The sequence below is a fragment of the Aotus nancymaae genome, unplaced genomic scaffold (assembly GCF_030222135.1).
Source record: "Aotus nancymaae isolate 86718 unplaced genomic scaffold, 86718_ANA_hifiasm-v0.15.2.pri h1tg000018l, whole genome shotgun sequence".
Classification (NCBI taxonomy): domain Eukaryota; kingdom Metazoa; phylum Chordata; class Mammalia; order Primates; family Aotidae; genus Aotus; species Aotus nancymaae.
In genome coordinates, this window is record NW_026988430.1 from 21,241,189 (window position 1) to 21,268,325 (window position 27,137).

The 27,137-nt window shown below is 44.5% G+C and overlaps 1 protein-coding gene and 1 non-coding gene across 5 annotated transcripts; both read right to left on the reverse strand.

Annotated features, from left to right (window-relative positions):
• Positions 1–277: 277 nt before the first annotated feature.
• On the reverse strand, positions 278–27,064 carry TUBD1 (tubulin delta 1). 4 transcript variants are annotated; one of them, XM_064378419.1, is made up of 9 exons: positions 26,882–27,063; positions 25,267–25,482; positions 21,650–21,797; positions 17,792–18,008; positions 16,311–16,542; positions 13,974–14,138; positions 6,931–7,071; positions 2,564–2,747; positions 278–979 (listed from the first exon to the last, which is right to left on the reverse strand). In XM_064378419.1, the coding sequence occupies exons 2-9, from the start codon at positions 25,436–25,438 to the stop codon at positions 877–879; spliced, it is 1,362 nt and encodes a 453-aa protein (XP_064234489.1). In that variant the 5' UTR covers positions 25,439–25,482; positions 26,882–27,063; the 3' UTR covers positions 278–876. The 4 variants fall into 4 exon arrangements, with proteins under 4 accessions (XP_064234489.1, XP_064234488.1, XP_064234490.1 ...); XM_064378418.1 differs by having other exon boundaries at positions 26,825–27,063; XM_064378420.1 differs by lacking the exon at positions 25,267–25,482 and having other exon boundaries at positions 26,825–27,064.
• Positions 3,374–3,489, reverse strand: LOC135275814 (U5 spliceosomal RNA). Its single transcript, XR_010343385.1, has one exon. It is a non-coding gene; the product is annotated as a U5 spliceosomal RNA (small nuclear RNA).
• Positions 27,065–27,137: the final 73 nt, after the last annotated feature.

A 27,137-nucleotide genomic window follows, 5' to 3' on the forward strand; every position in this document is an offset into this window, starting at 1 on the left:
TTTAAAGCAACAGTTGCATAAAACCAATTTCTGCTCTTGCATTCCAAGATCCAAAACAAAATCTGACCCAATTTTTTCTTTCTTTCTTTCTTTCTTTTTTTTATTATAAAGACGGGGTTTCACCATATTGGTCAGTCTGGTCTTGAACTCCCGACCTCAGGTGATCCGCCTGCCTTGGCCTCCAAAATGCTTGGATTACAGGCATGAGCCACCACGCCCGGCCCTGACCCAATTTTTTCATGCCCAAAAAGTTTAAGAAAAGCACACTAAGTACACATTTACTTTTGTACTTAAGCATAAGCATTTATTACCAAAATCCTCACATTTATTTTTAAATAGCTTCTTAGAGTAGAAACTCTTACCCTGTTACAGAACATTCAAAATACATGGTCACACTGTAGGATTTGACAACATCTCCCTCTTGTGGCTCAAAGCATTCATTTCAAGCATGAATATATTAAGTAGAGAATTACAATTCCTTAGCTTGAAATGATGCTGTGACAGTTTGGTTCATGCTTTGTGAGTTATTTCTGAAGTAAAGAGGCAAGATTTAGGAACATGTAGACAAACAGAATATTCCATTTTCTTGGCTAGTTCCAGAGTCCCCACATTTCGGCAAAATGTTTTCCCAAAGTTCTTTAATAAAGCACCATTTTTTCTTATAAATGAAATACCAAGTGGATGTTTTCATTGAAAACATGCTATTCTCCATTTAAAAAGTTGTCTTCCTTTTCTGTGGGCATCGTATACAGAATAGACTCAGCATTCTACCTGGTTACTTTAACAGAATGGAACTTTGAAAACTTTACAGAGAAAATAGTACTGAAAATATTTTAGTCCGAAAATGCCTTAAGGTACTTTCCCCACTGCTCCAGATCACAGATTACAGTAACTGGCAATAACCTGCTCTAACAACGTGAAACTGTCTAAAAAGTCCTCTTCTTCAATTCCAAATTTTGTGTACTGATGAATGTAGGCTCTGGTGGAAAAAAAACCCAGAAATTACAAAATAAAAAATGTCAGGCAAATGAGTAACTCTTAAACAATAAACAGACGTTTTCTAGCTCATGAACATGCAAAGATCACAGAATCTTGCTGGGCGCAGTGGCTCATGCCTGTAATCCCAGCACTTTGGGAGGCTGAGGCGGGCAGATCACCTGAGGTCAGGAGTTCGAGACCAGCCTGACCAATATGGTGAAACCCCATCTTTTTATTCATTTTATTTTATTTATTTAATTTTTTTTTTGAAACTCCGTCTTTAAAAAAAAAAAGATCACAGAATGTCTTAGAAGTCTTACATTTGCTTTGTTTACTCCAAAGATTAGCGAACTTTCAAAATTTATGTCAAGCTCCCTGATGTTTTAGTGTCCAAGAAACTGGCAAGAAGAGGCAGCAAGGAAAGAGCAGCACGTTCAGATTTGGCTATCTACCCAGTATAGACATAACACCCCATGTTGAGTGTAAACTCTGAAAAGTGCCTGAAGTTTCATGTAAGGCTTGAAACGAGAAAACACATCAATCCAGTTCTAGGAATAAAGTGAAGCCTCCCAGGTGCCCCCAGAATATTTAATTTATAGTTATGCCAGGGTGGTCCTCCCAATCCCACCCACCCCCCAAATGTTCTTTATTATTATTTTTTTGAGACAGGGTTTTGCTCTGTTGCTCCAGCTGGAGTGCAGTGGCATGATCTTGGTTCACTGCAACCTCTGCCTTCTGGGTTCAAGCGATTCTCATGCCTCAGCCTTCCGAGTAGCTGGGACTACAGGCGTGTGCCACCATGCCCATCTAAGTTTTGTATTTTTTTAGTAGAGACGGGGTTTCACCATGTTGGTCAGGATGGTCTCGATCTCTTGACCTCGTGATCCACCCGCCTCGGCCTCCCAAAGTGCTGGGATTACAGGCATGAGCCGCCGCACCCAGCCAGATCTTATTTAAAAAAATTTTTTTTGAGATGGAGTCTCGCTTTTTCCCCAGGCTGGAGTGCAATGGCGTAATCCTGGCTCTCTGCAACCTCTGCCTCCTGGGTTCAAGCGATTGTCCTGCCTCAGGCTCCCAAGTAGATGGGATTACAGGTGTCCACCACCATGCCCAGCTAATTTTTTGTATTTTTAATTGAGACAGGGTTTCACCATGTTGCCCAGGCTGGTCTTGCTCAGGTCATCTGCTCACCCCAGTCATCCGCTCACCTTGGCCTCCCAGAGTGCTGGGATTACAGGTGTGAGCCACTGCGTCTGGCCAAATCTTATTTTTGAAAACTACCTTATTGTCCCTGCTTCACAGTGAAATTCTACTTTAATTACATCAAACAGTTATTGAGCATTTACTAGCCAGGCACTGTACCGGCTGTTCTACAGGATCATCTTACCTAACCCTCACCAGAAATTCCCTCAGTTACGACCTCCTTACACAGATCAGGAAATGAAGCCTGAGTCACGTGCCCAAAGCTTCACACCTTCACACCTGAAAAGTAGTAACCATCACTCCTGCAGATCCTACCTCATGCTTTAACACTACAGTATCTGCTTAAAGATTAGAAAGGTTTGTAGACTTATTTTATACTTACTTTGAAGCAAACATATTCCATGCCTTCTTCACAATCATATCAAGTGGTTTTACTAAGAACTGGCTATTGCTGACCAACACTGCAGACTTCTCATATTTGCTAAAGGCCCGCTGGGTTTTCCACACATTGAAAGCATTAAAAGGCTCTAACCAGGAAGTGTAGAGAGCTGGATCTTTAAATCCCTCTAGAGTAAAAACAAGATAAGCCATCTTTTTATAGCATAAATTAGTAATTGTGAAAACGAATAAACAGATACTTTCTTGTCTATTTCATCAGAAATCTTTTATTTTGTCTTGTAAAACTAGCATTAGCTGGCGTGGTGACTCCCAGCACTTTGAGAGGCCGAGGAGGGTAGACTGCTTGAGCCCAGGAGTTCGAGACCAGCCTGGGCAATGTAGTAAAACCCATCTCTACTAAAAATGAAAAAATTAGCTGTACATGGTGGTGTGCATTCTTCTTAACACTTTTACGAAAGGTGTGAAAAACTTTTTTTCTGAGACAGGGTCTCACTCTGTTGCCCACTCTGAGAGCTCAAACTATCCTTCTGCCTCAGCCTCCCAAGTAACAGCAACCTCTACCTCCTGGGCTCAAGAAATCTTCCCACCTTAGCCTCCTGAGTAGCTGGGACTACAGGGGCATGCCACCATGCCCAGATAATTTTTGTATTTTTTGTAGAGATGTGGTTTCACCATGTTGGCCAGGCTGGTCTCAAGTGATCCACCTGCCTCAGCCTCCCAAAGTGCTGGCATGAGCCACTGCACTGGTCCCTTTCTTTTCTTTTCTTTCTTTCTTTTTTTTTTTTTTTTAAATGGCCTTGCTGAAACAAGGTCTCAAAAAATTGGATAAAGACCCAGAATTGTTCCTCTCCAAGGAAATCTTTAGTAAAAGGTAAAAGATTTATGCGATCTGAAGAGAAACCAGAGTGGTCCCTTTCTTTTCTATACAATGAATACGGATCATTTATCTAAAAGTAAAATAATGCTAATTTTTTGTTTTCTTGAGACAGGATCTTGTCTGTCACCAGGCTGGCATGCAGAGGTGCTATCACAGCTCACTGCAGCCTTCACCTCCTGGCCTTATGTGATCCTCCCACCTCAGCTTCCCAAGTAGCTTTCACTACAGGCACATACCACTATGCCTAATATTTTCATTTTCTGTAGAGATGGGGTCTCACTATGTTGCCCAGGCTGGTTTCAAACTTCTCGGCTCAAGTAATTGTCCCACCTCTGCCAAAGTGCTGAGATTACAGGCGTGAGCCACTATGCCTGGCCCTATTTTAAATGATTATTTGTTCTTTCTCTAAGGGGCATTACAGGGACTAGATTGTTTGGTTTTCTTTTTTCTTTTTGATAATGGGTCTTACTCTGTCGCCCAGGCTGGAGTGCAGTGGCACTACCATCATTGGTCACTGAATCCTCAAACTCCTGAGTTCAAGTAATCCTCCTGCTTTAGTCTTCCTAGCTGGGACTAAAGGTGTGCGCCACTATACTTTATTAACGTTTAAAATTCTCTGTAGAGATGGAGTCTTGCTATGTTGCCCAGGCTGGTTTTGAACTCCTATCCTTTTCCCCCTGACTTAGCCTGCCAAAGTGCTGGGATTACATATATGTGCCACTATGCTGGGCCTTGGTTTTCTTTGTACCATAATATGAAGCAGCAAACATGATACTTGCTGAAGTCATGATAAAATGAACCCAGAAACTTGCCATAGAAAAACAAAGCTATTAAGAATAATGCTCTTCCAGCCAGGCGCGATGGCTCACACCTGTAATCCCAGCACTACAGGAGGCCAAGACAGGCAGATCACTTGAGGTCTAGAGTTTGAGATGAGCCTGGCCAATATGGTCAAACCCCGTCTCTACTAAAACTACAAAAATTAGCCGGGTGTGGTGGCGCACGACTATAATCCCAGCTACTCAGGAGGCTGAGGCAGGAGAATCACTTGAACCCAGGAGGCAGAGGTTGCAGTGAGCTGAGATTGTGCCATTGCATTCCAGCCTGGGTGACAGAGTGAGACTCTGTCTCAAAAAAAAAAAAGAAAAGAAAGAGGCCGGGCGTGGTGGCTCAAGCCTGTAATCCCAGCACTTTGGGAGGCTGAGGCGGGTGGGTCACGAGGTCAAGAGATTGAGACCATCCTGGTCAACATGGTGAAACCCCGTCTCTACTAAAAATACAAAAATTTAGCTGGGCATGGTGGCACATGCCTGTAATCCCAGCTACTCAGGAGGCTGAGGCAGGAGAATTGCCTGAACCCAGGAGACGGAGGTTGCAGTGAGCCGAGATCGCGCCATTGCACTCCAGCCTGGGTAACAAGAGTGAAACTCCGTCTCAAAAAAAAAATTAAAAAAAAAAAAAAATAGAATAATATTCTTTCAACTTCCTGAAAAATTTGTAACAAAATGCTTGTCACAGATACCAGTGGTTTTCTAACAATTCCTGCTCCTTAGCAATTCCCGTTCACCCCTTCTTTAGTATCAATCCCCATAAACTTTAACTGAACTTGCAGTGAGATATGGCACAGAACTCAGCCCCAGTCAATAGGATAGAAATTCAAGTGTGATATGGGACTTTCAGAAAAGGAGGCAGGCCTGGCCAGGTGCAGTGGCTCACACCTGTAATCCCAGCACTTTGGGAGGCTGAGGCAGGTGGATCACTTGAGGCCAGGAGTCCAAGACCAGTCTGGCCAACATGGGAAAACCCCACCTCTACTAATAGTACAAAAATTAGCTGGGCATGGTGGTGTAGGCTTATAATCTCAGCTACTCAGGAGGCTGCACTCCAGCCTGGGTGACAGAGTAAGATCCCATCTCAAAAAACAAAACAAGGGCCGGGCGCGGTGGCTCACGCCTATAATCCCAGCACTTTGGGAGGCCGAGGCGGGTGGATCACGAGGTCAAGAGATCGAGACCATCCTGGTCAACAAGGTGAAACCCCGTCTCTACTAAAAATACAAAAATTAGCTGGGCATGGTGGCATGCACCTGTAGTCCCAGCTACTTGGGAGGCTGAGGCAGGAGAATTTCTTGAACCCAGGAGGCAGAGGTTGCGGTGAGCCGAGATCGCGCCATTGCACTCCAGCCTGGGTAACAACAGCGAAACTCCATCTCAAAAAAACAAAACAGGCCGGGCGCGGTGGCTCACGCCTGTAATCCCAGCACTTTGGGAGGCTGAGGCAGGTGGATCACGAGGTCAAGAGATCGAGACCATCCTGGTCAACATGGTGAAACCCCGTCTCTACTAAAAATACAAAAAATTAGCTGGGCATGGTGGTGCATGCCTGTAATCCCAGCTACTCAGGAGGCTGAGGCAGGAGAATTGCCTGAACCCAGGAGGCGGAGGTTGCGGTGAGCCGAGATCGCGCCATCGCACTCCAGCCTGGGTAACAAGAGCGAAACTCCGTCTCCCAAAAAAAAAAAAAAAAAAAAAAACCAGAAAAGATAAGGAGGCAGGCCCTTCTCTGCTCATTTCTATGACTATAAGGAGGCAACTAGATGGTAAGGTAAGGGTGAGGGTAGCCAGATGTTCAGAATACAATTCTTTTTTTTTTTTGTTAAATAGAGACAGGGTCTTGCTCTGTTGCCCAGGCTGGAGGGCAGTACCACAATGATGGCTCACTGCAGCCTTGATCTTCTAGGCTCAAGCTATCTTTCTACCTCAGCCTCCCAAGTAACTGGGACTACATGCGTGTGGCTACCACGCCTGGCTGAAGGAATTATGCTTTTATCTTGTTTAAATCACTTTTATATTGGTGTCTAGTCACATACTAACTGAAACCATGGTCAAATTTTGCCACTAAAACACATACTTATTACTTTTGTTCTTAAAGAATAAATACAGGGAGGTTTTTTCTTTTTCTAATTTTCCCGAGATAGGGTCTTGCTCTGTCACCCAGGCTGGAGTGCAGTGGTGTGATCTCAGTTCACAGCAATCTCAGCTTTCAGGGTTCAAGTGGTTCTCCTGCCTCAGCCTCCCAAGTAGCCAATACAAGAACTTTTAAAAAACCATTTGTACTGGCCAGGCGTGGTGGCTCATGCCTGTAAACCTAGCACTTTGGGAGGCCAAGGCGGGCGGATCATGAGGTCAGGAGTTCGAGTTCAGCCTGATCAACATGGTGAAACCCCGTCTCTACTAAAAAATACAAAAATTAGCTGGGCGTGGTAGTGCACACCTGTAGTCCCAGTTACTCAGGAGGCTGAGGCAAGAGAATCACTGGAACCCGGGAAGCGGAGGTTGCAGTGAGCTGAGATCATAACACTGCGCTCTAGCCTGGGTGACAGAGTGAGACTTCATCTCAAAAAAAAAAAAATTGTATCATAAAGCATGTACATGTACAAAATGTACATCTTAATTTTCATCTTAATTTCTTACCCACATCTGCACTTTGCACGTCTTTCCCACGAAGAATGACCAAGTTAGCAATGGAAGTGTTAAAATGCAGGTCTTTGCTGAGATACATTTTACCAAGAGGAGGAAGTCCTGATAAAGGAGGCCGTACTTGCCAATCAATTCCTACCGAAAGAAAAAAAAAAGAGCAAGAGATTTTATTTATTTATTTTTATTTTTTATTATTTTTTTTGAGACGGAGTTTCGCTCTTGTTACCCAGGCTGGAGTGCAATGGCGCGATCTCGGCTCACCGCAACCTCCGCCTCCTGGGTTTAGGCAATTCTCCTGCCTCAGCCTCCTGAGTAGCTGGGATTACAGGCACGCGCCACCATGCCCAGCTAATTTTTATTTTTCTGTATTTTTTAGTAGAGACGGGGTTTCACCATGTTGACCAGGATGGTCTCGATCTCTTAACCTCGTGATCCACCCGCCTTGGCCTCCCAAAGTGCTGGGATTACAGGCGTGAGCCACCGCGCCTGGCCCCGATTTTATTTATTTATTTTTAGATGGAGCCTCACTCTGTCGCCCAGGCTGGGGTGCAGTGGCATGATCTTGGCTCACTGCAACCTCCACCTCTCGGGTTCAAGCCATTCTCCTGTTTCAGTCTCCTCCAGTAACTGGGTAGCTGAGATTAGAGGTGTGCACCACCATGTCCAGCTAATTTTTTTGTATTTTTAGTAGAGACGGGGTTTCATCATGTTGGCCAGGCTGGTCTTGAACTTCTGATCTCAAATGATCCACCTGCCTTGGCCTCCCTAAGTGCTGGGATTACAGGAGTCAGCCACTGTGACTAGCCTGAAAGCAAGAGATTTTATAAATGGCTTTGAACAAAAGGAGAAAAATGGTCTTGTGGTATGTGTATTTTAATGTTTTTTTTTTTTTTTTTTGACAGGGTCTCCCTATGTCACCCAGGCTGGAGTGCGGTGGCTATTCACAGGTGTAATCATAGCTCACTGCAGCCTTGAACTCCTGAGCTCAAATAATCTTCCTACCTTATTGTCTCATGTAGCTGGGACTACAGGCATCATTTTCTCTGTTTCAAAGGGAGGATCTACCAATTCTCCTATGCCTATTCCATTAGAGTTTGTTGGGGCAAAAAATTATATTCAAAGGGCTATACTCAAGAAATCTTAGGTTGGTTGTGGTGGCTCACGCCTGTAATCCCAGCACTTGATAGGCTGCAGTGGGAGGATCTCTTGAGCCCAGCAGTTCGAGACCAGTCCTGGACAACATAGTGGACTCTGCCTCTAAAAAAATACAAAAATTAGGCCGGGCACAGCGGCTCACGCCTGTAATCCCAACACTTTGGGAGGCCAAGGCAAGAAGATCACGAGGTTAAGAGATTGAGACCATCCTTGCCAACATAGTGAAACCCCATCTCTACTAAAAAAATACAAAAAATAAAAAAATTAGCTGGGCATGGTGGCGCGTGCCTGTAGTCCCAGCTACTCGGGAGGCTGAGGCAGGAGAATTGCTTGAACCTGGGAGGTGGAGGTTGCAGTGAGCCGAGATTGTGCCACTGCACTCCAGTCTGGCGCCTGGTGACAGAGCGAGACTCTGTCTCAAACAAAACAAAACAAAACGAAAATTAGTCTGGCATCTGTGGCATGCACCTGTAGTCCTGGTTACTTGGGAAACTCAGTGGGGAGGATTGCCTAAGCCCAGGAGATCAAGGCTACAGTGAGCTGTGATCATGCCACTGCACTCCAGCCTGGGTGACAGAGTGAGAAATCTCACCTGAGGAGTATAAATCCAGGCTGCTTTTGGAGGAAAAGATTTTGGACCAATGTGCTAATGGGATATAACTTTTGGGGGCCTTGGGATGGGAGGAGTGTACTGTGCATGTGGGAGGACATGACTTATCACAGACAGGGCAGAGAACAGTTATAAGCCTCCAACATGACCCCAATCATCTATGCTTCCTGGTATTCAAGCCCTTGGGCAGTATGCTCTCATACTGGAGAGGGCTGACCTTAACCAAATGGATGTTGCAGAAATACTTCCAAAGCTAGCTCATAAAAGGCATTAACTTCAAGGCCAGAGCAGTGGCTCAAGCCTGTAATCCTACCACTTTGGGAGGCCAAGGCAGGCAGATCACTTGAGGTCAAAAGTTTGAGATCAGCCTGGCCAACATGGTGAAACCCTGCCTCTACTAAAAACACACACACACAAATTAGCTGGGTGTGGTGTCAGGCACCTGTAATCCCAGCTACTTGGGAGGCTGAGACAGGAGAATAGTTTGAACCTGGGAGCTGGAGGCTGCAGTGAGCCAAGATTGTGCCACTGCACTCCAACCTGGGCAACAAGAGTGAGACTCTGCCTCAAAAAAAAAAAAGGTGCCCGAGCGCAGTGGCTCGTCTGTAATCGCAGCACTACAGGAGGCTGAGGCAGGTGGATCATGAAGTCAGGGGTTCAAGACCAGCCTGGCCAACATGGTAAAACCCTGCCTCTAATAAAAATACAAAAAATTAGCTGGGCATGGTGGCGGGAGCCTGTAATTCCAGCTACTCAGGAGGCTCAGGCAGGAGAATCACTTGAACCCGGGAGGTGGAGGTTGCAGTGAGCCGAGACCATGCCATTGCATTCCAGCCTGGGTGACAGAGCGAGACTCTGTTTCAAAAAAAAAAAAAAAAAAAAAAAAGCATTAACTTCCGCCTTGCTCCCTCCTGGATCACGCATTCTCCCTGATGGTAGAACATGTAGAAACAGATACTGATGGTGATAGAAATGGGGTAAATCTTTACATAGAGGCCAAGTGCGGTGGCTCACATCTGTAATCCCAGCACTTTGAGAGGCTAAGGTGGGAGGATCACTTGAAACCAGGAGTTCAAGACCAACCAGCCTGGGCAACATAGTGAGACCCCATCTCTACAAAATAAAAGAAATAACACAATTAGTCAGGTGTGGTGGTACATACCTGTAGTCCTACCTACTCAGGAGGCTATGATAGGAGGATCACTTGAGCCCAGGAGTTTGAGGCTGCAGTGAGCTATGACCACACCACTGCACTCCAGCCTAGGTGACAGAGTGAAACCCCATCTCAAAAACAGAACAAAACAAAACCTTTCCACAGCGCAGAGAATATATAAAGAGTTATAAAACTAGATCCTTCAACCTGGTTTGTGCCATAAATATATTTATTCATATACTATTCATACATGTGTATGAAAACATTTATATGTTCAAACTATACAACTGTGAAAACATGTTGACACCCTAAAGTTCTATATGGGAAAATAACTCAGCAAACTGTGGTTTACTGACCTAAGAGAGCTCAGAGCAGCACGTCTCACAAGACTCTGAGGAACACTGTGTTCCTTGTGGTATTAACAGGTATTGCTAGAAAAACAGGTGCTATTGCCAAAAAATTCAGGAAGCACTACTTTTAGATGTGAACTTTCTACTTATCTCCAAACTTCTGGCACTATAATCTAAAATCCGTAAGATATTACAAATTAATTTTGAGAAAATCTACTTTCATAGTATAAAAACCTAACTTATGCAATTAATACCTACTAGTGATTTCTAGTTAAACATGACAGACTGAACATATTAGTTTACTGCCACCCTCTCCCTAGATCCTGCTTAATCAATAAAAGGATAAGCATAAACAAGAAAAAAAGGGAACTAGAGAGAAGATTAACAGCAACAAAATTTGGGAAGCTGGAAAGCAAATGAACTAGTGGTTACTGACTCCACAAGAAAAAGCTAAAAATTCTGCCCACAGTTGAGGTCCTGGAAGTAGACCAGACACTTCTCAAGGTGGCAAAAAGGCTGGGCACGGTGGCTCATGACTGTAATCCCAGCACTTGAGGTCAGAATTTGAGGTGGGAGGATCACTTGAGGTCAGGAGTTCAAGACCAGCCTGGCCAACATTGTAAAACCCCGAATCTACTAAAAATACAAAAATTAGGCTGGGCGCGGTGGCTCACACCTGTAATCCCAGCACTTTGGGAGGCCGAGGTGGGCGGATCATGAGGTCAAGAGATCGAGACCATCTTGACCAACATGGTAAAACCCCATCTCTACTAAAAATACAAAAAAATTAGCTGGGCGTGGTGGCATGCGCCTGTAGTCCCAGCTACTCGGGAGGCTGAGGCAGGAGAATTGCTTGAACCTGGGAGGCGGAGGTTGCAGTGAGCTGAGATTGTGCCATTGCACTCCAGCCTGGAGCCAGAGTGAGACTCTGTCTCAAAAAAAAAAAAAAAAAAAAAACACAAAAATACAAAAATTAGCTAGGTATGGTGGTGAACATTGGTAATCCCAGCTACTTGGGAGGCTGAAGTAGGAGGATCACCTGAATCCAGGAGGTAGAGGTTGCAGTGAGCCAAGATGACTCAATCTCACACACACACACACACACAAAACGAAAGAAAAGAAAAGAAAAAGAAAAAAAAAGAAAACAGGAGGATTAACTGAAAATCTTTTTGAGAAGCAGTGACAGCCCCTTCCCCACTCCCTGCTGCAGGGGGAGTAAGCTCTTCCACCCTAGAAGAAGGTTTCTGCTGTCAAAAGGCTAAACCTCAGAGGCTCTGGCTTCAGTGACACCAAGCACAGCCCTGCAGAGAACCTTTTGGAAAACCAGGTCACTGGTTTCACAGGGAAGGTTGACAGCCTATGTCTTCTCCATCCAGCTCTGTAAAGGCTGGCAGCCAGGCTTGTCATGTGTTCAGGAAAGAGATGGAGGAGGAAGCAACTGATCAAGAGATAAGATACGCTAAGTATGATATTTGGAAGCCCAGCAATAAAATGGCCAGGCAGATCGCCTTACTGTGAAAACCACACAAGTCTGCAATGTCCATGAGGCTCCATTCAGTGCCCAGAGCAACATACTCAGCAAATAATCAATCACTGAGCGTTTACTGTTCCAGGCTCCAAAGATGCAACAGTAAACTAAATAGATAATAAAGCTTACATTCTACGGAGATAAACCAAAGACCCACACCAAGTACTTTCAGAATGCTGGGGACAAAGAGAAAATACTAAAAGCTTCAAGAGATAACAAAATAGGATTGGGAATCAGAACGACATGAGACTTCTCAACAGCAGCACTGCAAGGGGGAAGATAACAGAGCAATGCCTTTGAAATACTCAGTGAAAAGGATTACCAACCTAGAATCCTACTCCTGGCCAAACTCTCATTCAAATGCAATGGCAGAACAGAATGATGCTACTTAGAGCCTCAAACACTTTATTTTCCTTGTACTTTTTCTTAGGGAGCTCCTGGAAAGTATGGTCCATCAATATGAGGGAATAAACCAAGAAAGCAGATCTGAAATCTAGGAGGCACAGCCATAACACAGGATGAGGCAAGAGAGATGCCAGGGCTGGCTGCTTATCAAGCCTGGAGAGCAGTCAGTCCAGATTGGAATTGGAAGACAAAGGCCTTCTAGAAAGATATCTCTAAGCAGATAATGGAAGTAATCAATGACCTCATGGGTTTAAACATATTGAGAAAGAGGTCTTTTTTTGTGCCCGAGCTGGAGTGCAGTGACATGATCATAGCTCATTTTAAACTCAAACCCCTTGGCTCAAGGGATTCTCCTGCCTCACTCTCCTATGTAGCTAGGACTATAGGCCCAGCTAATTTTTAAAAATCACTTTCTAAAAGATGGAGTCTTGCTTTGTTGCTCAAGCTGGTTTTGAACTCCTGGTCTCAAGTGATCCTCCTGCCTCAGCCTCCCCAAGTGCTGAGATTACAGGTGTGAGCCACCACATCTGAGAAGGGATTCTTTTTTTTTTTTTTGAGATGGAGTCTCGCTCTGTTGCCCAGGCTGGAGTGCAGTGGTTCGATCTCAGCTCACAACCTCTGCCTCCTGGGTTCAAGTGATTGATTCTCCTGCCTCAGCATCCTGAGTAGCTGGGATTACAGGCACAGGCCACCACGCCCAGCTAATTTTTGTATTTTTAGATACCCAACAGGGTTTCACCATGTTGGTCAGGCTGGTCTCGAACACCTGACCTCATGATCTGCCTGCCTCAGCCTCCCAAAGTGCTGGGATTACAGGTGTGAGCCATCGCACCTTGCAGAGAAAGGATTCATTTTTTACAGAAAAGTTTCAGAATAAATTAGTGATAGATACAGAGAATATCTACCAAATAAATATAATGACTAACAACTCCAGGAGGGAAAAATAAATTGTACACAAAATAAAATATAATCTGTGTACACAGTACAAGGCTCTACTGTGAATAATATATATATTATTATATAATTTACTATTAATTATAATAGTAAATTTTACACACACACACACACACACACACACACACACACACACACACACACAGAGACAGAGTTTTGCTTGTCATCCAGGCAGGAGTGTGATGGCATAATCTCGGCTCACTGTAACCTCCACCTTCTGGGTTTGAGCGATTCTCCTGCCTCAGCCTCCACAGTAGCTTGGATTATAGGTGCTTGCCACCATGCCCAGATAATTTTTCTATTTTTAGTAGAGATGAGGTTTCACCATGTTGGTCAAGCTAGTCTCAAACTCCTGACCTCAAGTGATCCCCCCATCTCGGCCTCCCAAAGTGCTGGGATTACAGGTGTGAGCCACTGTGCCCAGCTGGATTTAAGTATATATTTAAATGAGTTTTGGCTACTTGATTTTTTAAACTATGTTCATTTATTACTTTGATTAAAATTTAAAAAATTACAAAAAAATGTGGCACTCAATTGAAATGTCTTTTGGTAATAAAACTAAGGTGATTAAGAAGCCTTCCTAGGATGTCCTGGGGAGTTTCTGCGGGAGCCTCGCTAGCCAGAAGAAGAGACTATTATTTTAACTGGTCCGTGCCAGTTTATATTGAGACTCCAGGACAGGAATTTTTCCCAGCTTGTGGGCTGCATATTTTTGGAATATTCTTTTTTAAATTTTAAATTAAAAATTTTTTAAATTGAGACAGGGTTTCACCATGTTGGCCAGGTTGGTCTCGATCTGACCTCATGATTCGCCTGCCTCGGCCTCCCAAAGTGCTGGGATTACAGGCGTGAGCCACCGCACCCAGCCAGAATACTCTTTACCTTCTTCCATCTTTGCATTAGAAATGAGCATCTGTCTCAAGTGCTTGAGGAGGCCAGTCCATGTAAATGTGCTGTATGCCAATGAGTTCTCAGACATGTGAGGAATGTTACGAACACTCAGCATCTTGAATTCAGGATGGGGAACCAAATGCTCCATTAAGTCTCCTGTAAAGAAAAGAAAAAAAATATATCTGAACTAAATTTTTTTTTTTTTTTTTGAGACAGAGTTTTGCTTGTTACCCAGGCTGGAGTGCAATGGCGCGATCTCGGCTCACTGTGCAACCTCCGCCTCCTGGGTTCAAGCAATTCTCCTGCCTCAGCCTCCCGAGTAGCTGGGACTACAGGCGTGCGCCACCATGCCCAGCTAATTTTTGCATTTTTAGTAGAGATGAGGTTTCACCATGTTGACCAGGATGGTCTCGATCTCTTGACCTCGTGATCCACCCGCCTTGGCCTCCCAAAGTGCTGGGATTAAAGGCGTGAGCCATCGTGCCCGGCCTTGAACTAAATTTTTTTATTCCACATTGTTGCCAATGGTCTATACATAACCATGATTTGAAGGTTTTCTGGGCTAAATATTTTCTCTTCTCAGACCAGAAATATTTAATCCTTAATATAATTTCAGAGACAATGTCTATTACAGACCACATCTTTGCTTCACGTTAGCATCGATTTGAGTATAAGTGAGAAAATACACTTTGGCAAAAAGGAAACTACAATTCAGAATCTGAATAACTGGAAATGTGAATGAAATATTTAGGTAAACCCCAGGAAAACAAAGTAAACATCAGAACTGATACGCTTTTCTTATCATTCTATGTTGTTCACTAAATATTCTTTTTCTTCACTCCCAGGCTGGAGTGCAGTGGTGTGATCTCGGCTCACAGCAACCTCCGCCTCCTGGGTTCAAGCGATTCCCCTGCCTCAGCCTCCTGAGTAGCTGGGACCACAGGCGCGTGCCACCATGCCTTGCTAATGTTTTGTATTTTAGTAGAGATGAGGTTTCACCATGTTGGCCAGGATGGTCTCGATCTTCTGACCTTGTGATCCGCCTGTCTTGGCCTCCCAAAGTGTCAGGATTACAGGCGTGAGCCACTGCACCCGGCCCACTAAATATTCTTTTAGGAATGTTACTAGATTTTTATATATTGTATCTGGTTAGGTGATAATTAAAACCTATTAATATGAAAGTTAACATGAGCCAGGTATGGCTCTGCCATCTGGCCAGGCCAGACCACACCCAGCCTACCTTAACCATTCTTAAACCTTGAGACCTTAATCCATGGAGCTCCTGCCTTTCAATTGGTCTTCCTTTTTCTGGCAAAATCCCAGTCTTGGACCAACCCCACTCCTTACCTTCTCTGTCAGAGCACAACTATGGAAAGTCACGCCAGATGGCAGACTCAGACCTCTCTGAATTCTCAATCTCCAAACACAATGCTGATGCCCACAATGACAACTCTGGGTGAGACAGGAAACCTCAGGAAAGTTCTGAGTAGGGGAGCAACAGGATCTAACTTATGTTTTTAAAAACTGCAAAGCTGGAGTTCAGTCTGGCTGCTGTACTCAGAAAATGCTAACCGGGCGTGGTGGCTCACGCCTGTAATCCCAGCACTTTTGGAGGCTAATGCAGGTGGATCATTTGAGGCAGGAGTTCAAGACCAGCCTGGCCAACATGGTGAAACTTCATCTCTACTAAAAATACAAAAATTAGCTGGGCATGGTGGCATATGCCTGTAGTCCCAGCTACTTGGGAGGCTGAGGTAGGAAAATTGCTTGAACCCAGAAGGTGGAGGTTGCAGTGAGTCAAGATTGCACCACTGTACTCCAGTCTGGGCAACAGAATAAGACTCTGTCTAAAAATAAAAGCAAAAAAAAAAAAAAGTCGGCTGGACGTGGTGGCTCATGCCTATAATCCCAGAACTTTGGGAGGCCTAGGTGGGCGGATCACGAGGTCAGGAAATCGAGACCATCCTGGTCATGGTGAAACCTCGTCTCTACAAAAAAAAAAAAATCACTGATACACTGTACACTTTAAATGGGTGAAATGCATGCTATGTGAGTTACACATCAATATGGTTTCTATTAAAAAAAAGAGAGAGAGAGAGAAAGAATCCTGAAGAAGAGCAGTGGATACTTACTGCCCTTTTGGGAAATTTAGCAACTTCTCAAAGTTTTTCAGTAAGACAGTCAGAGAACTAACAGGTCTGAAGAAAGGATTTTGAGATGAGCAAGACCTAAGTGTATCTTCAGGCAGAGGAGGAGACAGAAAGAATAAACTTTGAAGCTTTCAGAACATAAGGCTTTCCTACAAATAACATATAGAGGAACAACTACCTAGTGGATTTCGTCTGTAGTGAAATGAGCTTTCTGCAGAATAAGTAGGCTGGAACACACTTCCCAGCTGATGTGCCAGGACTTGATTGATGTCGCTAAAGGAGATCTGCTTGATATTCATCAGTTTTGCACAGATCTTATGGACGGCATCATTCTCATGAACAAGGAGGGCGTCTGAAGATCGGTACAAGTGAGAAAGTGTCAAAATAGAGTTGTAGTTCTGAACAATAACCTGGAGAGAAAAAGGTCAAAAATAAGAAAGGTAGGAGAGAATAGTGGTTAAGATTACAGGTTCTAAAGGCATCCTGCCTGGGTTCAAATCCTGGCTCTGTCACTTTCTAGCTATATGACCTTGGACAAATTTTTCAATCTCTTCATGCTGTTTCTTCTTCTTTTTCTTTTTTTTTGAGATAAGACACACTCTGTTGCCCAGGCTGGAGTGCAGTGGCACCATCTCTGCTCACTGCAACCTTGGCCTCCCGGTTCAAGAGATTTTCCTGCCTCAGCCTCCTAAGTAGCTGGGACTACAGGTGTGTGCCACCATGCCCAGCTAATTATTATGTTTCTGCTAGAGATGGTGTTTCTCCATGTTGGCCAGGGTGGTCTCAAACTGCTGACCTCAGGTGATCTGCCCACCTCGGCCTCCCACAGTGCTGGGATTATAGGCATGAGCCACTGTGCCCAACCATTCTCTGATTTTTTTTTTTTTTTTTTGAGATGGAGTTTCACTCTTGTTGCCCAGGCTGGAGTGCAATGATGCAATCTCAGCTCACCACAACCTCTGCCTCCCAGGTTCAAGCAATTCTCCTGCCTCAGCCTTCCAAGTAGCTGGGATTACAGGCATGTGCCATCATACCCAGCTGATTTTGTATTTTTAGTAGAGACAGGGTTTCTCCATGTTGGTTAGGCTGGTCTCGAACCCCTGACCTCAGGTGATCTGCTTGCCTCAGCCTCCCAAAGTGCTGGGATTACAGGCGTGAGACACTGTGCCCGGCTTTTTTTTTTAAGATGGAGCCTTGCTCTGCTGCCAGGCTAGAGTGCAGTGGCACCATATTGGCTCACTCCAACCTCCACCTCTTGGGTTCAAGTGATTCTCCTGCCTCAGCCTCCTGAGTAGCCGGGACTACAGGCCTGCGCCACCACACCCAGCTAATTTTTGTAGAGATGGGGTTTTACCATGTTGGCCAGGATGGTGTCGATCTCCTGACCTCGTGATCTGCCCACCTTGCCTCCCAAAGTGCTGGGATTACAGGTGTGAGCCAATACAACTGGCCTCTGAAATTTTTAAAAAGGATACCTTGTTTGTTTGAAAAAGTTTAAGAAAAGTTAAATGAATTACTCATGAAAGTACCATATTATGTAACCATTATGGAAGCCATAATATACCATTTCCAATGAAAGGGTGAGAGCAATCTTTTACCCACATTTATTTCTACTGCAAAGAATATAAAACATAAACTTTTCAATTAACATGTCCGTACCTCACCAGTTCCATAAGGCCAAATAATCTGATTCATTTTCAATGAGTTTGGATACTGATCTTGTAAATTCTGTGTAACGAAAGCTCCTAACCCTGATCCTGTGCCCCCAGCCATGCTCATTATGATGAAAAAACCACTGAAAGAGTCACATTTCTCCACTTCCTTCTGGATTAGGTTCATTACAGATTCTTCATGCCTGGGTCCATGAACAGAGTAACTATGCAATGGCAAAAGAAACAAACACAAACACTTCTTAATTTACAGATACGTAACGCAGAGAAAAAGATACAGGATAGAGATGTCTTTTTTTAAAGATGGGGTTTCACCATGATGGCCAGGCTGGTCTTGAACTCCTGACCTCAGGTGATTCACCCACCTCGGCCTCCCAAAGTGCTAGGATTACAGGCATGAACCACCACGCCCGGCCCTGAGATGTCTTTTCAAAACTATGGAAGTGAAGAAACTCTCATGAAAGGTATATATACAATAAATTATTGTTAACCATAATTTCCTTACTGTATTATTGAATACTAGAACATATTTCTTCAATCTAACTGTATTTTTGTACCCATTGGCAACAACCTTTTTAAAAAAAAAAAAAAAAAAAAAAGGGTCTCACTATGCTGCCCAGGCTGGTTGTGAACTTCTGGCTTCAAGCGATTCTCCTGCCTCAGCCTTCCAAAGTATTGTGATTACAGGCATGAGCCACTGTACCCAGTGAGCAACTTCTTTTAATCTTCCTCCAAAAGCTCTCTTTTGTAGGCTATTCCTTTTCTCCTTCTTTGTTTTTGTTTTTGTGTTTCTTGAGATGGAGTCTCGCTCTGTCGCTCAGGCTGGAATGCAGGGGTGCCATATCGGCTCACTGCAACCTCTGCCTCCTGGGTTCAAGTGATTCTCTCACTTCAGCCTCCCGAGTAGCTGGGACTACAGGTGTGCACCTGGCTAATTTTTGTTATTTTTAGTAGAGACAAGGTTTCCCCATGTTGGCCAGGCTGGTTCCCAACTCCTGACCTCAAGTGATCCGCTCACCTCAGCCTCCCAAAGTGTTGGGATTACAGGTATGAGCCACTGTGCCTGGTACCCCCCACCCCGCCTCTTTTTTCCTTTTTGAGTTAGGGTTTTACTGCGTCACCCAGGCTGGAGAGCAATGTGAAATGCAGTGGCACAATCACAGCTCACTATAGCCTTGACCTCTCAGGCTCAAGGAATTCTCCCATCTCAGCCTCCCGAGTAACTAGGACTACAAGCACACGCCACCATCCCTGAAAATTTTCTTTTTTTTTTTTTTGACATGGAGTCTCGCTTGGCTGCCCAGGCTGGAGTGCTGTGGCAGGATCTCTGCTCACTGCAACCTCTGTCTCCTAGGTTCAAGTGATTCTCATGCCTCAGCCTACCAAGTAGCTGGGACCACAGGCACAGGCCACCACGCCCAGCTAACTTTTGTATTTTTAGTAGAGTCAGGGTTTTACCATGTTGGCCAGGCTGCTTTCAAACTCCTGACCTCAAGTGATCTACCCGCCTTGGCCTCTCAAACTGTTGGGAACACAGGTGAGAACCACCATGCCCGGCTGCCCAGCTAATTTCTTTTTTTTTTTTTTTTGAGGCAGAGTCTCACTCTGTTGCCCAAGCTGGAGTGCCATCACGTGACCTTGGCTCACTGCAACCTGTGCCTCGTGGGTTCAAGTGATTCGCCTGCCTCACCCTCCTGAGGAGCTAAGACCACTGGCGCAGGCCACCATGCCCATCTAATTTTTTTTGGTTGTTGTTGAGATGGAGTTTGTTCTTGATGCCCAGGCTGGAGTGTAATGGCATGACCTTGTCTCACTGTGACCTCTGCCTCCTGGGTTCAAGCAATTCTCCAGCCTTAGCCTCCGGAGTAGCTGGGATTACAGGCACTCACCACCATGCCCAGCTAATTATTTCTATTTTTGTTAGCAGAGATGGGGTTTTACCATGTCAGTCAGGCTGGTCTCGAACTCCTGACCTCAGATGATCCGCCTGCCTTGGTCTCATAGAGTGCGGGGATTATAGGCATGAGCCACTGTGCCAGGCCTAATTTTTGCATTTTTAGTAGAGATGGGGTTTCATCATCTTGGCCAGGCTGGTCTCTTGACCTCAAGTGATCTACCTACCTGGGCCTCCCAAAGTGCTGGGATTACAGGCATGAGCCACCATGCCTGGCCTCACCTGGCTAATTTCTTTTTATAATTTTTTTCGTAGAGACAGGGCCTCCCTTTGTTGCCTGGCTGAACTTGAACTCCTGGGCTCAACTGATCCCCCTGCCTTGTCCCCTCAAATTGCTGGGATTACAGGCATGAGTATGGGCCATTCCTTTAGCTGGGGCTTTCAATACCAGGTGGTTCTACAAGTTTATGATACAGTATAATATTTACTAATCCTAACAACAGTCCTGAAGCAGTGGTTCTCAAACTTTGCTGCACATGGCCAGGCACAGTGACTCACGCCTGTAATCCTAGCACTTTGAGAGGCTGAAGCAGGTGGATCACTTGAAGTCAGGAATTTCAGAGCAGGTTGGCCAACAAGGTGAAGTCTCGTCTCTACTAAAAATACAAAAATTAGCTGGGCATGGTGGCATGTCTGTAGTTCCCGTTACTTGGGAGGCTGAGGCAGGAGAATCACTTGAACCCAGGAGGCAGAGGTTGAGGTGAGCCAAAATGGCGCCACTGCACTCCAACCTGGGTGGCAGAGCAAGATTCTGTCTGGGGAAAAAAAAAAACAAGAAAAAATTTTGCTGCACACTAAAGCCACCTAGGAACCTTTAAAAAATCCCAACATCAGGCCAGGCACAGTGGCTCATGCCTATAATCCCAGCACTTTGGGAGGCCGAGGCAGGAAGATCACTGAAGGCCAGGAGTTGGAGACCAGCCTGGCCAACAGGGTGAAATCCTGTCTCTACTAAAAAAATACAAAAATTAGCTGGGCATAGTGGCACACACCTGTAGTCTCAGCTACTCGGGAGGCTGAGGCAGGAGAACGCTTGAACCCAGGAGATGGAGGTTGCATGGAGCCGAGATTGCGCCACTGTACTCCAGTCTAGGTGACAGAATGAGACTCCATCTTAAAAAAAAAAAAACAAAAAAACATTAGGCTGGGCACAGTGGCTCACACCTGTAATCCCAGCACTTTGGGAGGCCAAGGCAGGTGGATCAGGAGGTCAGGAGTTTGAGGTCAGCCTGGCCAGCATGGTGAAACCCCATCTCTACTAAAAATATAAAAAATTAGCCAGGCATGGTGATATGTGCCTGTAATCCCAGGTACTCGGGAGGCTAAGTCAGAATAATTACTTGAACCCAGGAAGCGGAGGTTGCAGTGAGCCAAGATCGTGCCATTGCACTCCAGCCTGGGTGACAGAGTGACTCTGTCTCAAAAACAAACAAACAAACAACAACAACAAAAAAAACCCAACATCAGGGCTTTACCCTAAACCAGTTAAATCAGAATCTCTCAAAGTGAGCCCTAGGCATCTGGATTTTCCCAAAGATCCCCAGGAAATTCTAATGTGCAGCAAAGTTTGGGAACTACCATTTTGTAGTATTCTCTATCATTGAGATACCTGCCAGATATGGATATCGTATTGGTAAGTTAGTTTGCCACATGACAGTGAAGAAGATGAAAAACTCTGCTGAAAGGGATCCTTGATTTCAACATTACCTGTACCTTAAGCACAGACATAGAGATGGAATGACAGTTTCTTCTGGGTAAAATCAAATTTTAAATCTAAAACAGGAATTTCAAGATTATGTGCTTGGTATATCAACTGTACAATTCTAACTTTACTGTCTATTATTTGACTATGTAGCTGTCACTAAACTGAAAATCACAAGGAATTATTCTTACCCATATGCCCAGTTGTTTCCAGAACCTTGTTTTTGACAGAAGCATGCATGTTGACCATATTTCCATCGGCCAGACTGGGCAGCCTTTGACAGCGTTTGACTGATAACTTTGGGTTCCATGTCAACAAGAACAGCCCGGGCAATTGGAACTAGAGGAGAAAAAAAAAACAAAACATCAAAAGAAAAAAAGATTTCTTATGTCTTATTTAGGTAACTCAGAGCATAAGTAACTGTCCAAGTCCAAAAAAAAAAAAATCCAGGGGCTGAGGATAGAAAGAGCTGCCATACTGCTTAGAAATTCCAGTAGGCAGCAGCAGGCATATGCAGATGTTCACCAAGCCCAGCATTTGCTAAGCAGGCTGAATCAGTGTGGGCCTAAAAAAGTACCTGGCTCAGGTCTACAAACATATGCTGAATGCTTATGATGTACCACGGACTGTGTTGGGAATACGGAGATGAAGACATCAAACCAGCCTTCGGAATATGGAGATGAAGATGTCAAACCAGCCTTAGAAACGACAGGTGGGAGGTCGGGCGTGGTGGCTCATGCCTGTAATCCCAGCCTTTTAGGAGGTTGAGGTAGGTGGATCACTTGAGGCCAGGAACTGGAGAACAGCCTGGTCATCATGGTAAAACCCTGACTCTACTAAAAATACAAAATTAGCCAGGCGTGGTGGCATGTGCCTGTAATCCCAGCTACTCAAGAGGCTAAGGCATGAGAATTGCTTGAACCCAGGAGTCAGAGGTTGCAGTGTGAGGTGAGATCATGCCATTGCACTCCAGCCTGGGTGACAGAGGGAGTCTCTTTCTCAAAAAAAAAAAAAAAAAAGACTAGCAGGAAAGATAAACACATCAACTCTTAATAACACTGCAACATGATATGATATGACCAAACCAATCCACACCAAAGGAGCCTCATATTCAGAGGTACAAAATACCATGGGCACAACATCCAGCTCAGAATCGTTGGAGCAGAGGATGGAGGAAAGAACAGAAGTGATGGATGGAGATGAAAAGCAGGTAGGGCTCAATCTTGGAAATCTTTGTAGGCAATGCTAGAAAAACTTGAACTTTATCTTTTAGGCCATAATAAACCACTGAAAATTTTTAAGCAGGCGAGGAATAGATGTCTGCTGATCATAATTCACTGCAGCCTCAAACTCTTGAGCTCAAGCAATCCTTCCACCTTGGCCTTGCAGGTAGCTGGGACTTCAGTCATGTGCCATTACACCCAGCTAATTTTTATTTTTTATTTTGGAGAGACGGAATCTTGCTCTGTTGTCCAGGCTGGTCTTGAACTCCTGGCCTCAAGCAATCCTCCCACCTTGGTCTCACAAAACACTGGAATTACAGGAATGAGCCACCGTGCCCGGCTGTTAGATGTCTTTTTAAATACAGCAGTATGGAGGATGGATGTGATAGACAGTAGACTCCAGGCAAGGAATCCTAAAAGGAGTGTCTTGACATAGTCCAGGTAAGAAAGGACAAAAGCCAGAACTAAAGCAATGTCAGTGAAGGTGGAAAGGGAAGAACAGTTTTAAGGAGTATATAGGAGGTCAAAAAAGCAGATCTTGTTTGATGGTATGTATGCAGCAAGAGCACAAGGAACGATAATGAATGCCTTGGGTATAGAGATGTTGAGTTTGAGGTTCATATGAGACGTGGATGGAGATATCCACTAATCTGCCTGCAGCTTGGAAGAGAGGCTGGGCTAGAGGTTTGAAAGTCACAGATGTAATAAATGTAGCAAACTATGAGAGTGACTGAAATTGCCCAAAAAGAACTATGCAAGTGAGGACAGGGGAGAGCCTGAGATGCAACAACTAGAGAAGTAAAGTGGGGTGACTAAGGAGAAGGAGGTTCAAGGAGAGAGTTTTTTTTTTTTTTGAGACAGAGTCTCGCTTTGTCACCCAGGCTGGAGTGTAGTGGCTCTATCTTGGCTCACTGCAACCTCTGTCTCCTGGGTTCAAGCAATTCTTCTGCCTTAGCCTCCCGAGTAACTGGGATTACAGGCATGTGCTACCACGCCCAGCCAACTTTTTGTATTTTAGTAGAGATGCGGTTTCACCATGTTAGTCAGGCTGGTTTCGAACTCCTAACCTTGTGATCTGCCTGCCTCAGCTTCCCAAAGTTCTGGGATTATAGGCGTGAGCCACTACAGCTGGCCTTTTTTTTTTGAGATGGAGTCTAGCTCTGATGCCCAGGCTGGAGTGCAGTGGCACTATCTTGGCTCACTGCAATCTCTGCCTCCCGGGTTCAAGCAATTCTTCTGCCTCAGTCTCCTGAGTAGCTAGGATTACAGGTGTGCACCACCATATTCAAGCTAATTTTTGTATTTTTAGTAGAGACAGGGTTTTACCATGTTGGCCAGGTTGGTCTCAAACTTCTGACCTCAGGTGATCTACCCGCCTCAGTTTCCCAAACTGCTGGGAGCAACCGTGCCCAGCTTTGTTTTTTCCCAGGCTGGAGTGTGGTGGAGTGATCTCGGCTCACTGCAAACCCCCCTCCCGGGTTCAAGTGATTCTCCTGCCTGAGCCTCCAAGTAGCTGGGATTGTAGGTATGTGCCACCACATCCAGCTAATTTTTGTATTTTAAGTCGAGATGGGGTTTCACCTGTTGGCCAGGCTGGTCTCTAACTCCTGACCTCAAGTGATCTGCCTGCCTTGATCTTCCAAAGTGCTGGGATTACAGGCGTGAGCCACTGTGCCCGGTTGGAGAGAGTTTTTATACGTTACTGTTATCAAATGCAGTAGAGAAGTGAATTAAGAAAATAAAGAGGCTGGGCGCGGTGGCTCACACCTGTAATCTCAGCAGTTTGGGAGGCCAAGGTGGGTAGATCACGAGGTCAGGAGATTGAGACCATACTGGTTAACATGGTGAAACCCCATCTCTACTAAAAATACAAAACTTAGGTGGACATGGTGGTGGGTACCTGTAATTCCGGCTACTTGGGAGGCTGAGGCATAAGAATTGGTAGAACACAGGAGGTGGAGGTTACAGTGAGCCCAAACTGAGCCACTGTACTCCAGCCTGGGTGACAGAGTGAGACTCTGTCTCAAAAAAAAAAAAAAGAAAAAAGAAAGAGAGCTAGGCATGGTGGCATGCACCTATAGTCCCAGGTACTCAGGAGGCTGACACTTGTGAATAGCCACTACACTCCAGCCTGGGCAACATAGTGTAGCAAGAACCCGTCTCTATAAGAAAAAGATAAAAAAGAAAAGAAGAACAGTAGTTGGATCTGGTGATTCCGAGGTCACTGGAAACTTTTCTTAGAGCAGCTTCAATGATGCTATGAGGCAGAAGCAGGGTTAGGCCTGGTTAAGCAGGGTCCTCTTTTGAGAATCTTAGATGAGAAGGCAAAGAGATAAGAAGGAAAAAGAAAGCCATAGTCAAGAGATGAGCTTTGGTTGGCTGGTTTTAAATTGGTGAGATCTGAGCATGTGGAGGGGAAAATGCTACTGGAAAGGCAAAGATTATTAACATAGAAACGAAAAGCAAAAACAAAGTCATTCCCTAGTGAGATGGGAAGGAATGGGGATTGACAACCATGTGGACGGCCCGGCTTTGAAGGGGTTGGTTATGTCAGAGTAAAGGAGAGAACTGCGGGCCACACCTACCTCCATTCTCCTCCTCACTGAAGAATCTTTCTTTGCAAGATGTTTGATATGCCTCATTTTCTCTCTTAGAGCAGAGTCCCTGGGAACTGTGCGAGTCCCTAAGCAAAGCATCAAAAACTTCAAAACCAATTTGATTGCCACACTGACCAAGTTGCACTGTTACAATTGACATGCTGAACCACAAACTAGGTGTATTATCTCAAAAAAGTGAACAACCTGTAAAAAAAAAATAGGCTTTGAGAATCACTACATTATTAATCAGAACAAATAAAATGTCATATGTGTTAATTATACATCAATTAAAAGTAATTTTAAGATGCCACATACGTATATAATGTTGGAGATGAATCAGCTGTGTTGTCTAAGGAGCCAGTCATTCAAGGGAGTTCCTCTCTTACTCTCTATATGGTTTTGAGATTTGTGATTTACTATACCTGAATCCATTCATACACAGCTCAATAGTTTCCAAAACCTGATTTGTACTCACTTTTTTCCTAAACGTACATTTGAAATAAAACCTCCTCAGCCGAGGAGTGACAAAAGAAAAAAAGAGGCTGGACGCAGTGGCTCACGCCTGTAATCTCAGCAGTTTGGGAGGCTGAGTTGGGAGGATTACATGAGCATGGGAGTTCCCGACCTAGGCAACATGGCAAAACCGTGTCTGTACAAAAAAACACAAACATTAGCTGGGTGTAGTGGTGTGTGCCTGCAGTCCCAGGTACTCGGGAGGCTGAGTTGGGAGGATCACCTGAGGCTGGAAGGTCAAGGCTGCAGTGAGCCAAGATCTTGCCACTGCATTCCAGCCTGGGTGACAGAGTGACATCTTCCTGTCTCAAAAAAAAAAAAAAAAGAAAAAAAAAGAAAAGAAAAAAGGAAAGAAAAACAAGACAAAACAAATGCTGATTGAAGGAATTAGTACCAGGCTTCACACCACCTAGACATGTAAAATGCAGATGTGAGCTCAACATTGTACATTAAGTTAACATTAATTTTCTCTCTTCTAAAAAATGACTTACATTTTCTCCACTAGCCTAGCCTGGTAACTTTAGTAAGACCTGTAAGAAAGATTTTGTGTTTAACTCAGGTAGGACAGCAAGAAAGATGGAGCTTGGAGGAAGAAAACCAGATGAAATATTAACTGGGCGCAATGGCTCGCGCCCGTAATCCCAGTATTTTGGGAGGCCGAGGCGGGAGGATCATTTGAGCCCAAGGATTACAGACCAGCTTGGGCAACCCTGTCTCTATTTAAAAAAGAAAGAAAAAGAAATATTAGAGCAGGTTCTCATTATTTTTACCTAGGAAAAGAGACAATTTTTGATAAAGACTTCACATCAGATCTATGCATTACTGGAAATGAGTCGTGGGTTGAGAGATAGATTCTGTACTTAAAATGTCAAACCTGCAAAGTAGGTATACAATTATCCTCATTTTACAGATAAGGAAACTGAGGCTCTGAACGGTTATTGACTTTTCCAAGGCCACAGAACTAATAAACAACAAAGCCAAAAGGTCTGCTGTTCCACACCGGCCCCAAGAGTTCCCCACTTATGCGACTCACCACCAAACGCCGACCAGACGCTTCTATCCTGCTCAAATTTCAGACCAACTTACTCACCATGCGCATGCTCATTTTCAACACGAAAAAGCTATTGAGAACGAATGCGCATGTTCCATAAAAGGAGAGTTTTGTTGTGTATTTTTTTTTCCTATTCAGAAAGATTAATTACGCATGTTCAATTTCAATTTACGAACTTCAGATGTGGTACGCATGCTCACTGTTCACCGAAAGCTTTAGCTGACAATGCGCACGCTCTGGTCTCTAAGAGCGGTTTCGACTCGTGTTTTGCGCATGTTTCTGCCAGCACCTGGAT

What these genes read in the sequence shown, in the direction of transcription:
- TUBD1 (XM_064378419.1), bottom strand. Translation starts at nt 25,438, where the DNA reads ATGTCAATTGTAACAGTGCAACTTGGTCAGTGTGGCAATCAAATTGGT. An exon ending in GGCCTTATGGAACTGGTGAG is followed by an intron (nt 16,543 to 17,791) that starts GTACGGACATGT and finishes TTTTCTCTCCAG; the next exon opens with GTTATTGTTCAGAACTACAA. An exon ending in CGTGCAAAGTGCAGATGTGG is followed by an intron (nt 2,748 to 6,930) that starts GTAAGAAATTAA and finishes TTTTTACTCTAG; the next exon opens with AGGGATTTAAAGATCCAGCT.